General features: G+C 40.4%; 1 protein-coding gene across 3 annotated transcripts in view; it reads right to left on the bottom strand.

Moving 5' to 3' along the window:
• The window catches only part of RASSF8 (Ras association domain family member 8), a 145,265-nt gene that overhangs the window by 24,889 nt on the left and 106,211 nt on the right, over window positions 1-14,165 (bottom strand). For all 3 annotated transcript variants that reach the window (XM_044993804.1, XM_044993823.1, XM_044993813.1), the window contains exon 2: window positions 2,889-3,090. In XM_044993804.1, coding sequence (XP_044849739.1) covers window positions 2,889-3,006 — 118 coding nt within the window. In that variant the 5' untranslated portion in view covers window positions 3,007-3,090. The remainder of the gene's footprint in view (window positions 1-2,888; window positions 3,091-14,165) is intronic.

Raw genomic sequence — 14,165 nt, 5'->3', positions numbered from 1 at the left:
GAAGTGCAGCCATTCGACTGAAGCTGAAAGAGATACAGGTGGAAGAGTGCCAGATAGAGACTGAGCTGGAGGGATGCCACTTGTGTGAGAGGAAAGCAAGCATGTCAGATCCTGCTAGACAGAGGTGAGACTGGCAGTTCCAGAGCAGGAGACAAAGAAAGAGGAAAAAGCTAGAGTAAATAAGTACAAAAGCACAAGCCAAAAAGAGGGGGGAGGGAAGAATGAGTGATGTAGTGAAGAACAGAAACAAAGTGCAGAACTCAAAAGCAGAGTGGCCCGTTTCTGATCTCCCCAAGTGCCCTTTTAAAAATCTGTTGTAAAATTATTTCTTCAGTACTGTGAGGAAAGAGGCAGCTGCACTGTATTTGAGACAGTTCGTGAGCTATGAATGACTTTAAGGGGTAATGGCAGTTACCACTGGCCAGTGCTTTCATCAGACGATCCTACTGTAAAAATTAGTCTGACAGCTGCAAGAGCTCCTGGTGTTGTTTTGGCATGAATGATGTACCTGCTACATTCCAGGTTGGTCAATAAACAGGTTAATGGGTCTGTGCAGCTTTGCAATGGTTTTTAATCTAGGTCAATCACAATCATGTACAGTTAGAAATGGAAAAAACAAAAAGAATATCTGCAAAGCTTTGGAAGCATACCAATAGCAGCCTCTGAGACAGATGGTTATTAGCTTGGCATGGCTGGTGTGACTTACTTAGGACATAAATTTTCAATGGTGCGGAGTCTAAGATCAGAACCAGCCAAGGTGGAGGCCAATAGCAACTGGCTCATATCTACCACAAAATGCCAGATGAGAGCTTTCCTAAGGCACTGATGGCTTATAAGTGGCTATAATTTTTTTGAAGCCCCTCTGACAGATGCTACTGATGACTAAGCCACCTGACAAGCTGGCATGGTGGACAAATCAATTTGTATGGATGCACATAAGGTAGTGCTTAACTTGCTGCTAGCAGAGATGGTTATTCCTCTTGTTGTGTGAGTTTTAAAAAAATAAAGAGGTCATTTCATCCAAAAGAATGCACAATCTATCTCAAAATTCATGGCAGGCTTTACAGAAGGCCTAGGGGAGGCAGGTAGTGACACACTGTCTGTTCTCCTAAAGGGTTAGTAGCCTTTCCATTTTGGTACCTGATAGCCTAGTCTAAAATGCCTGGCTTGATAGCTCGACTGCATAAGCCATTTAAGTTTGGTACATAAATGACTTCACTTCAAAAATGTACATGCAGAATGCAAATTGTGCTGTGTGTGGGTGACACACCAAACCACGGTTATCAAACAGGCTTGATGTCCTTCAGTAGGCCCTAGAAGCATTGGAAAGATGTTGGATCACGAAAGAAAGGGTTGGTTGGTGAGGGAAATATAGCGAGATCTGAAAAAAGCTCTCAAGATAGGTCTCTGGTTAACAGGGCCAGATGAAGAGATAGATGTTACAGGAACGTGCCTGTGGCCCCAGCTCCCAGAGTCAAAGTAATTAAAATGATAATATAAAGTTATTTCTAGCCTTCACTGTTACAAAGAAAACATGACTCAAGTGTAGTTGATGCACCAATGTTTGCTGAACTTTGCAGAGAAGCCATAGCTTTGAGAGGTGTGAACTGCTCTATTCATCCCAAAGGGTTGTGAACTCAAAGCTGCTGGTTTTGGGGGGGGGTCTCTTGCCAAAAACCCCAATATTGGACTCTGTGGGGGAGCTGGGGACCTTTGCTGCTCTCAGCCCATCACTGTTCTGCTGAGGTGGTGTCAGCAGAGGTTCTCCATGGCATGGGTTTTCTTGCTTGAGTGGGCTCCAAGACTTTGTAACTGTTTTTTTTTAAAACCCTACAAAATTTGAGAACAGTCTGGCAACACTGATAGATGGCCACTGTGGGTATGTCTGCACTGCAAACTAAGCCTGGGACTGTGGGACTCAGGCTTATGGACTCAGTGTTTTTAAGTCCGTGCTTGGGTGTCAGAGCACCGTAAACCTGGGCTTACAATAGCTGGACTTGGGTCTCTCAGTCCAGCTAACACGTACGTGTTGCACTATGTAGACATTCTGACTTGGGTCTGTGGCCACGCTGCAAAATGATAGAGCTTAGACCTGAGGCTCTGCCCCAGCCCCTAGGATCTAGATCCTGAGTGCCTGCTGACCTGAGTCAGACTGATCCCATGGAAGGAGGGGCTAAAACCTAAGTCCGAGCCTGGGCTTAGTGTCCAGGATAGACATACCCTGCAAGTACTTGAGTGAACGATGTCTACACAAACTGTTTTAGCAAAAAGCAAGCAGAACACTGAACACACTTCTTATGCAGATATTCAAGACACACCTACCACCACACAGTGCTAATGAAAGGGTAACATTAAGAAGAGAAGAACTGAAGAGATACACTATTGATGGGCAGCTAGGAATACTTGCAATGTATATAATTTCAATGAATATCACTAGCTTGTATAAAAGACAGCTAGTTATTTTGTAAGATCAGTTTTCCCTTGGTACTTAGCAACCAGCACTGACAGTTTAGTCCTTAAAGAAAATACGTGGGCTGCATTTACAAACTCAAACGAAGAGCAGCATGTTATTAGCTGGAGAGTAACTTCACGCAGAACTAAAAAGTTTGCCAATACATGCATACATTTCCTTTTTGCAAATTTCAAATGACTCATCATAGCTATATATTTTAGCCAAACCCTGAGAGGCCTCAAAGTAAGTCTAGAAAAGGACCAGATCATCTAGTCTGATTTTCTGTATATCACATGCCATCAACACCACACTAAACCCAACAATCAAAATTAAACTAGTATTTCGACCCTCAGGAGACTAGGCTATCCTCCACCTGGTTTAATAAAATACATAACACCAATTCATTCCCATCAATCCAAGTAACCCTTTTCCATACCTATAGCCTGAGCCAGGGCTATCACCACCTCCTGGCAAGTTGTGACTTCAGTGACCCCACAAACGATTCTCTGGACTCCATCCACCCATACTTTGAGCTCCATGGTGCACCAGATCATCCAAGAGCCTGAATGCAGTCATCAGGATGTCAAGTCATGTTTACAGCTACACCAAAGATGAAGAGGGTGACTTCTAGTCATCAGCTGGAAAAGAAAATAATTCTGCCTTTTAGTGTAAGGCACTGACAACTTATATTACAAATAAACAATAATTTACTTAACATTTATGGGGTTAGGGGTAGAGGAGGACTACTTCAATGTCAAACATTTTAAACCGAGTTAGATTTTGTAACATGGAAAGAGATGCAATTTTTATTTTAAATGAACTCATTTTGAGGGTATTTCTGCATTCTCTTTTAGGGCTGGAAACCCTAGCACAGCAGCACTGTGGTAGGTCTCAAGAACAGGAAAATGAAACTGATAATTCCTGTTCAAGATGAGAAAATTTCATCACATACCAAATAAAAATAAAAAAACCTAGCAGAAATAAGGGAGAGTAAACCCCATTTTAAAAATTCATATGGTTTTAATAACCTGTAGTTTTACTAACAGTTTTTTTAAAATATGATTTTAATTTTACCAGTGTCTCTTTACTCGCTCTCCTCTTTTCCCCCAGCTACATCAGTTTACTCTAAAGTAATAAAGTTTAAGGTTTCATACAAGTTTTTTTTGCCTACCATATAGTACTTGGCAAGTATTTACAAACAGAACATTCAACATTTTGAGAAATGGGCAGAAAGTAATTCCTAAAATAAAAGTGAGAAAAATAAATAAAAATCCTGAACCTTTCACATATATTGCATTGAATATATTACCAAAACAGAGACAAACTGCACCAATCTGCAGCTGGCATAATTCAGTGCATCTCCATTGCCTTCAGTGAAAATATGCCAGGTTACTCTAGCTGAAGAGCTGGCCCATTGCATTCTATCACCACCACATCCAACATTAAAATCAAACTTCGGGGGGGGGGGGGGGAGATACTCCTCTTCAATTTTAAAATTTAATTTTGAGTAAACAGAAATGCAATATAAAATTTATTCCCAAATTCATCACTATGCTAGCATTGGAAAGAATGGAACTGAAGTACAGGAACAACAGACAAAAAGTTGGGAGAACTAATTTGTGAGCACCTCGTAAAAACTGTTTGTTCCTTGCCCATTCCTTGTGATCGGCTGCTGGTATAAACCTACTCCTCATTAACAGCAGTCGAACCATGCAAGGGTTGTCAGCTTTAGTTTCAAACTACAGCTCTGAATAAATGTGGTTTTGCAACAGTTCAGCTTTCCAGTGTGAGAGAGAGAGAGAGCTGAAACAAATCTGTCTGGATTATGTCCCACAAAAAGTTAATTTCTTGCCAGGACAGTGAAGATGTTGAATTTCAAAGACTTCAAAGTAAACTCCAGGGAAGCATTACCTAGATGGCTTAAGATATGATACTAGTGATGTTGGTCTGCCTTCTAAATCGTAAATGACAGCTGAATTATATAACAGATGGAGAAAAATAAACCAAGTTAATTCTGCAAAGGAAACTGAAATATTTGTGTAATCCCACATGGATAAAGGGTGATCAAACAAGAGAAGATGTTTTTAAAGTATCAAGAAAGTGGACAACACAGGGACAAAGAAAAGAGACCTGAAAGTTACTTAGAGGAGATTAGCAAAAGAAAAAGAGGGCCTGGTTGCACAAAACAGCTGGAATTTGATGATGCTGATGGATTCAGTGCAATTGTGCTTGCAGGCAGAATTGGGGCAGAAAGAATTTAAAGTAACTGCTAAATAGTTCCCATTTTACAAATTGTAAACTGAATTGCATTCTTCTTAGGATGCACACATTTATCAGCTTCTATATGTAACCAAATAGTTATAATATAGAAGAGATTATTCAGTTTTAAACCCAGCACCTTGTTGTTACAACTGGCAGGTATCTGAAGTGCTGTTCAGGAGGCATACTGATCCTCATTAGGGAGGGTGTGACTCAGAGCCAACAAAGGGCTCCCTTTGCCCCCCCAACATGCAAATAGGGCCTGAACCAGCCCCCACTAAAGTCTGATTCAGGCCCTTCTGAAGCAGCATTGAGGGACTCAGCTGTGAAGTCTCTCCAGCACACACAAACGCAATTGTGTGAAATACGTATTTCAAAAAACAAAAACAAGGACTAGTGAATATTTGATTCCAAATGTATAAATAAAAGCAGATCTCAAATATGTTCAACTCTTTAAACTCAAAGTAATATATGTCAAGCCTCTTAAGAATTCTACTTCATGCACAGTAACATTCTTTTCAGTAAGCATCGTGTAAAATTAATCCACAGCGGGATTTAACAGTTTAAACAAATATACTTCCCACACATAAAATTGTATTTCAAACACAACCTGCATATGGAAGTATTACTAATACAAATACTGAAATTGCTCATCTGGTTAAGACTACTGCCATATACCAATCAACTAAGGAGGTCTTTTATTGGCCCATAATATAACGGAATGACTGAAAAGCCTCATAAAAGGTCCCATCAGTCACCTTTAATTGTTTATTCTTGGAAAGGCTGTCTTCGCAAATAAACAGACTTCACATTCCAAGTGAAAATGTAAAGAACTTTGTTAATTAATTTAATATACTGCTGAGAGTTGGACAGTTCAGATTTACTGGCAGAAAACAAGCTCTCTCTCTCTGTGACAACACACACGTCAAAGAATCCAACAGCCCTAATTGTTTTTCTGTCTGTCAACATCCAAAATATTATTTTAATTTAGCAAGACAGCTAGTGCTCCCCCTCCAGTCAACATACCTAATGAACAGTCCTGCATTCAGTGTAGCACATGGTTTTGCATTTCCATTTTCTGAATGCCTTTATTTGAAAAAAATCAAAATGATTATTTAATAGAATATTGCAGTCACTTCCTGCTTCAAAAAAAATCAAATGTTCTGAACAATAAAATCTCTTTTGCAGTGGTTCAAGTTAAGGAAAAATACTGACATTTGAAATGTAAGAGGGCCAAATAACCTTACTGGAACAAACAGGAAAAGGAAAGCAAAACAACGAAAGCAGTTTATTGTACGTGCTTCAATCAGCATGGCATCAGTGCCCACACACAGAACCGAATGCATGATCACCAAAGACATTAATATGTCAAGCTTCCTAACATCTGCCAAATGGAACGCACACATGGACTTTGGACATTATGGTCTGATGTAGTGATTTCATATATATTACATGCTTCCAAATAAAGCTAAACCATTATCAACCTAATGTAATGTGGAATGAATCTGGATTATAAGACTCCTGTAAACTTTTTATAGTATAATGGTTGAGAAAGGAGAAAAATCTTTTGGCCTTTAATACCATCTCTCTTCCCAAAAGATCCACTCACTTATGAGGCTAGACTACCTTTTCTATTACAATTTGTTCCTCCCCTCCCCTGTCTCACACTTATTCAAGTCATTGTTTGTTGCCAGCAAACTCTTAATATTGTTCAGTTATTGGTTTTTCTACCTTCTCAGTGAGGTATGTGCTGGTAGCAAAAAAAAAAAAAAAAAAAATCTATCTATATCTCTCTCTGTAAATTTTTTACATTGGAGTTAGTGCTCAAAATGTGTTGGGACTAGGCAAACACAGAACATAACTCTTGCCTCAGCTCTTGCCTTGAACAACATATAAATTAGTCACCTTAACTAGGACTGGATAAAAATAAGAACTAGCTTGAATCTCTTAACTAAATGGAAAGTGAACTTCAGCTACCTTGGATGTTTGAATATAATTCAACTAATAAAATAAAAATCTGTGCCATGTTGCCCTAGTTCCTGGTTTTAGCAAGAATTGGAAAGAGCGGTGAGGATGACTCATATTGTTCTATAATATTTCTATACAAAATGAGGTTTGACGCTTATCTGTACAGGAGATGGGCATGAGTCATAGCATGGCTCTCATCAGATATGTCCTAAAGTTCTTGTTTGTTTTAGGTCCAGGATTTTGGTTCAGCTGGATCTCCTCACTTACTCTGGTTCACCATGCTCAAACCCTTTCCCTTAAGGCCTCCCTTTGTCCCATTCTGTCTTAGCTCTTCATATTCTCTTATTTTCTAAAGGAAAAAAATTCAAGTGCCACTCTATGTGAGTATACTAACTATACTGCTGTTATCCTCTATCCCACAGCACCCCTTCACTACTGGTTTGTCACCTGCACAGCTACGCTATAGACTGCAAGCCTATTGGAATAGATATCCTATTTTTGTGCCTTCTCTGAAGTGCCTTTCACTCTTTCAGGTGCTGTGGAAAAGTAATTCATAATAATATCTCTAAAGCCTAGACCTTCCCCAGAAGAGTTAATCATTTCTGATAATTTAAAATTAATATGGCAGTTTCATACCATCCCTCATCTCTACATTGTCCATTTAGATTGAGGGTATTCTTGACTAAGATTGGGGTGAACTCCTGGTTCTATTGAAATCAATGGCAGAAATCCTGCTGACTTCAGTAGCACACCCCTGGTCATCTTCTTGACTATGAAGCAACTAGCACAACACTCAGCTATATAAATTACTTTATTACTAGGTCGGAGTAGATTAGCACTATATTGGCCAAGAGTTTACCAAATCTTTCCTCTCTATTCCTTCCTTTCTTGCCTCACTCAAAGCTGCACCATCTTGTGCAATTTGACCTAAATAATTTGACCAGAACCAGCGCACAACTCCTCCTCCCCCAACTCCCAAGTTCCATCCACACCACTAGTCAGCTGTGGGCAGTGCCTTCTGCTACTCAATGACATTCTACTGCATCAGAATCTGGATCCCAAATACCTTGCCTTAATCCTCCCCTACATCTAGACTAGGTTACAGGCAAGAGAGTCTGTCAAGCATTACAGACTTGGTTCTGAATGACCAGACTGTTCATTCAGAACCAAGAAAGACTGTTCCCCCAGCACAGGATTTCTGGTATCCAGGAAGAAAGTAACATTTTCTAGATGATTGGGAATGGTGAACTTGCCATTAGGAACAAGACAGCTAATATTTAGCTAAGCCTCCTGCACAATATGGTGAATGGGAAAGATCCTGTAAGGTTCTATCTATCCCACCAGTAAAATCCTTTTGATTACACATTTGATTCAGGAGACCAACTATGAGGTCTCTTTTCTGCAATATTTTACTTGGTTCTTGTACATAGTTTTATGTAGCACCTCATCTGCCTGAGCTAGCTTTGGATATGAAAATGAAAATACCTGCCTACCGAAGGTACATCAAGCCTCCACATTTTTGGTGGGTCACAAGAGAACTCTCTCAGCTTATCATCCCTTTCAACAACTTAAGGTCTCTGAGGCTATCAGCATTGCCTAAGGAATCCTTGAAGACAAGGATGGGGTAGGGTAGGGTAGGGTGGATGGGGAGAAATGATGAACCTTGCCTCACAGGCAATGCTTAATTTGTGCCAAGTCTTAGCTCCGATACCTCTAGGCTTGGCAGTTCATACCCCTGGCACCTCTGGGCTTGCCGTGTCAGTTATGAAAGTAAAAAAATTGGTTGAGCCCTGGCACCTCTTTCATTACAAATTAAGCACTGCTCACAGGCCTAACTCATATCCATGCTAAGATAAAAATCAATTCCATTCAGAAGTCATGCAGGACCAGGACAAAGGAAGTTTTGGCTGTAGCAGTGCCAGAAAGCCCTGATATAAAAGGCTATCAGAACTCTCCATTAACTGGAAGAGGTGTTCCCTAGCAATAAAGCACCCCACCTTCAGGGAGTCTCACCTCCAGACAAGGACAGAGGCCTACCTAAACCCCAAGGACTGTTGTTTCTGATACAAGATATTTAGCTGGCTTGCATCTAGGGAACATCACAAGTAGCAATCTAGCAGCAGTTGGCTGCATCATTATGGTCTTAACTCGTTTGGCATCCTTAACGGTGCTGCACGGAATTGAGGAAATGAAGCATTGCCTCAGAACAGAATCCACAGCAAGCCTGCACTAAAAGTTCTTCCTGATTATAGAAGATTTCCTCTCATTAGGTTTCAATTTTATTTTTCTGTTGTAGAGATGGGGAGATGGCAGAATCTCCCCTTTACAATTGGGCAAGGAGAATTTTTCTTTTTGGATGAAGGGGGCATGGATTGCCATAGTCAGCTGGATTGGTAACTGAAACTCTCAAATCCTCCTCCTACCCTAACATTTACTTCAATATTTTAATTTCTGTCTCTTCAATTCCCACCTTCACCCACAACCTTGGGATTTGTCGTTTTCTTTATTCACATATCCGCTTCCCCCCACCATCTTAGCACCCCCTGCTCCTTCTAGCCTCCCTCTGGTCCCTATTTTTCATTCTTGGCCCTCTCCTAATACATGATTTTTGCTTCCCTCTCCCTTGAGAAAGAAAGCCTTGCAGAGAGATCCCATCGCCAGCTGGCCATGTTGACTGAAGCCTGCTGATCAGGTGCCTTAGTTCAGCATTGTCTCTTCCCCTTCTTTACTGCATTCCTGGTGTCAGTGGGAAAGGTGGAGCCTGTAGTCATTTCCCTACTGTGCCCTCATGACTGAGCTGAAGACCGCATCAGCATGTCTAGCTCTTCCTCCCCTATGAAGATGCTGCTGGAACAGATGCAGCAGCGCTACGGTGGAGGCCACGTTTGTTGACCCCTCCTCTCACTCCTGCTGGCTGGTGATTGGCTACAGTGTTGTGTAAGGCTGACCTGCGACTCCACTTAGCACTGAATCAAGCTGACCATGAAGTGAGATTCTCTGCAGGATGGCTTTAAAGCCTTACAATTGCAGAGCGAATTTAAAGTCCATCTGCCTATACAGAACCAAGCCTACCCACTGCCATTGTATTTGGCCAATAGTTTGTACTGTTAATAGTTTCAAAAGCAGCTCATTCAATCCTTGCTGCAGTGCTTCAAAATATAGGAGTCAAGGTGCAATGAGGTTTGGCACACTTGGACACATCTCAGAGTACCCTAGAAGCATCACAAAATGTATTGCAAGGAAACAAAACAGAAGGTATACTAATGGAACAGGTGACCTATTTAATTCCCTTGTTTTATTTTGCCACTATTGGGAATGGAACTTTAGCATTGGTAACATTACTTTAAAAACACACATATATACTTAATCCAAAAAGAACAAAAACAATCTGGAGCCAAGATTCTCCCTCTGTCAAGCCTAAATATAAAAAATGCTCTGTTCTAAGATCACTCCTGACCTCAGGCACAAAGGGGAAAGGTTTTCAGGCTTAACTCAGACATACCACTGAGCCCCAGTGATTGTCATTTCCATCTACTGCATCAGATCTCAGAGCAGCCCAGAGTCTTGAAGTAGACAATCTAAAGCACAAAGATAGGTACCAGCAAATCAAAAACGTATTCCTTACATTAATTGTATCATTTTGGGGAGCTGCAAGCAAATTTATTTTTATACATGTTTGGCTCAGACTCAGGTGAGGACTGCTAGTGAACAGGATCTGAAACCGTTCACATCCTGAGTCACCACTTTGAATCTGGCTCAGTTTGGTAGTAACCATCTGACGAGGGATTGTTGTACTGTGAGAAAAACTGATAGCATCAGTCCACATTCCAGGTGCCCAAATTACAAAACCATTGGCACAACTGGTTTTAATTGGCAGTCTAACAGAGATCAAGGATTAAATGGGCATGGAAAGTAAATATCTCAGCTCTGCAGATCTGGGATGGGGTGTGTTGCTGTTGTAACATAGGGAAGCTTATACCGATGCTATCTGGGTTTCACCTGTTTAGTGGACAGAAGATGTCACTCTCCAGAGGTATCAATCCAAACCTTTCTTCCAGCACTAACTATACAACTACCCAACCAATCATACACACACACACACACACACACACACACACTTAATATCAATTTCAGCATAAGTCATTCCATGTCAAGTCAACAGATAAATTCACTACATTGTGGTGACCTCCTGGGCCCCTAAAATCTCACTTCCTTTGTTCTATATGGAGGATTTTCTGAACCTATGTAGCAAATGCAACGCTACTGAAAAATAGCAACTTTCAATGGAGGTAACTTCTGGAAGGGCTTGTGCACATGGTCCATATTTGTACAATTTAATGTGATCTGGAAAAGAATGGTTTGGTATTAAAAAAGCTGAGTCTAGGGAACTAATTCTATTGCAGCACAAAAAGATTTATAAGACAACTGAACTACAATGTATGCAAACTGCTTCAAAATTCCCATCATGCCACAAGTACATCCTGAGTTTATCCCTCCAAATAGCCTCAGTTCATAATGGTGTTTCTTCCCATTACTGTAAGGAGCAGGTTATTTTCTTAATGGGCTTCACAAAACATTAATCAAGGCAGACAATTCTTGTTTGTTCACAGTTCACAATATCCCCTGTACATGATGTCTGCAATTGCTTAAGACCTTGTCAGGAATTTGAGTGAAGACATTTGTCCACAATAATTGCCTGCATTTAGACCAAAGCACTAATGAAATAACCAACTCAGTTTCAACAATAAGTAGTTTAACCCTTGTTTCTGTGAAGTTAAGTCAATTCTTTACTGTTCATTCAGGAACACATGCAGTACCTGCCAAGTTCTTTATTTCTAGACAGCAGTTTTCAGTCAAGAGGAAAAAGAGCATCTGAAAAAAATTAACAGGTGGAAAAAATGTTTCCATCCTCTAACATGAAAGATGAATGCAAATTGATGAAGCTTAAAAAAGCCACAGAACCCCTAACCACACCTCCCCTACTTCTTAGGCTCAGGCCCAAACATAAGAAAATGTCACCCTCAACCACTAAATTTTTTGAGAAAGTTACAGGTGTGGAATGAACTGACATCTCAACCTTAAGTCTTTCCCTGAAGATATCTAAAAAAATAGGCCTTACAAAGTTTATTTTTTAAAAGGAATTGGCTCAGAAATTTTAAAGTCAATTAAGTGTATGGTTTACTGCACACATGACTATTAAAAAAAGGAGAAATTATCTCAATGCAAATAAATAAATGAAGTTTATGAAACAGAAATAAAGCAAGGCATTTACAGCTCAACCAGCATACTATGGATTTTAAAATGGTGACAGACTCTTGACAATTTTCTTCAGTGTTAGAAGGTCACATCATTCCTTAAATAGATAATTGTCTAAGAAGTTCCAAGTTACCAACTCAGAAGCCCTTAAGGGAAAAGGGCCTCAGGGTATGCCTGTATAACAGGGCAAACCAGGATATAATTTAATTTCCACAAGGGTGTTTTTAAAACAAACTAACCTGAAACAACATCAGTTAAATAAAGTGACTAGGCAGAGAGGAGAGAAGGGAAAAAGTTCCCTTTCTAAATTTTGTTTTGTTGGCTGCACTTACTTCCACAATTCCCCCAGAACAAAAAGAACAAACTTCTCTGTGCTTTTCCATCCCCTATTTATAAGGGTCACCTGCGTCAATTAAGTATTTCACATCTCTAGGCAATTGTTAAGATTTTTTTTAATTGAGTTTTTTCATCTAGGCAAATTTCCACGCAGAAAAAAAAGTTATAATATAGGGCAATAGGTTAGATACTCCTAGGTACTCCAACTCCATGCTGGGAGATATGGAGTTAGTTCCACTGGTCCTGCTATTAACACAAATGCAATACAAAAGAGATGAGAGCTCATAAAATACTCCTTTGCAAAATTGCCAAGAACGTTCTATCATCTGCTGGAGAGGCAGAGCCTGGCTGCTCCACTCTCCACCTCCCAGAGTGAGGGGATAGGCTGATGGTCACTCCACCATTCTGCCTCTCTAAACTCAGAACTTTGACAAGATCCTCCCTAGTGGGCAGCCAGAGGAGTTGTCATTTCAATTTTGCCTGTTTGAAAAACAAATAATCAAAATTTTACAGCAAAATTGAAGTTTTCCTCCAGAAAATTTCAGTTTTGCCAAAGGGCATTTTTCATTAGAAAAACATTTAGATGAAAATATTTTGACCTACTATAGACTTAATTTCAACTGTGTCACCCCTCTCACTGAGTCTATCCAGCGGCTCCTTTCTTTCTCCGCTGCATCAGCCACAAGCCACTCATCTTCATTTTAAGGCCCTTCACTCCATATGCCCTGTGACGTTGCACTCCATATGCTTTATGAAAATATGCTTATGAATGTGAATATGATGTAATTGGAATATGATTTATGCAAAAGGTCTCTTGTATGGAATCATTATAAAGCTTATAATCTACTGAGTGTTCATCCTATTTGTATGCATGGATGCCAGAAATATGAAGTATAACTCTGAGGTCCTATTGTAATTAGGCAAAGTGTAGGCCATTGATGGTGATTTAGAGTCTTGATGGCTCTATTGACTAGGACAATTGGTTGTAAATGGTTTATTTACCTGCAAGCCTTCCTGTGTAAGTGTGGGCCAGCCTGTGGGTAATGAAGAATGGAGTCTCACAGGGACATGTGACCATGTCACCTAATACTGGAATCCATCTTAAATCTGACTTGCATCCGAAGAAGTGGGTATTCACCCACGAAAGCTCATGCTGCAAAAACATCTGTTAGTCTATAAGGTGCCACAGGATTCTTTGCTGCATCTTAAATCTGGTATTTTCCATTTAGAGGGAGTCAGATATAGACTTTAAAGTCAGAAGGGACCATCATGATCATCTAGTCTGACCTCCTGCACAACGCAGGCCGCAGAATCTCACCCATCCACTCCCACAACAAACCCCTAACCTATTTCTGAGCCACTGAAGTCATCAAATCATGGTTTAAAGATTTCAAGCTGCAGAGAATCTTCCAGCAAGTGACCCGTCCCCCCTGCTGCAGAGGAAGGCGAAAACGCCCCAGGGCCTCTGCCAATCTGCCCTGGAGGAAAATTCCTTCCCGACCCCAAATATGGCGATCAATTAAACCCTGAGCATGTGGGCAAGACTCACCAGCCAGACACCCAGGAAAGAATTCTCTGTAGTAACTCAGATCCCACCCCATCTAAAATCCCATCACAGGCCATTAGGTATATTTACCGCTAATGGTCAAAGATCAATTAATTGCCAAAATTAGGCTATCCCATCATACCATCCCCTCCATAAACTTATCAAGTTTAGTCTTGAAGCCAGATATGTCTTTTGACCCTACTGCTCCCCTTGGAAGGCTGTTCCAGAACTTCACTCCTCTGATGGTTAGAAACCTTCATCTAATTTCAAGTCTAAACTTCCTGATGGCCTGTTTATATCCATTTGTTCTTGGGTACACATTGGTACTGAGTTTAAATAATTCCTCTC

This window comes from Mauremys mutica, chromosome 1, assembly GCF_020497125.1.
Source record: "Mauremys mutica isolate MM-2020 ecotype Southern chromosome 1, ASM2049712v1, whole genome shotgun sequence".
Taxonomy (NCBI): domain Eukaryota; kingdom Metazoa; phylum Chordata; order Testudines; family Geoemydidae; genus Mauremys; species Mauremys mutica.
Note: the sequence above shows the minus strand (reverse complement) of the source record. Positions and strands in the feature narration are given on the sequence as shown.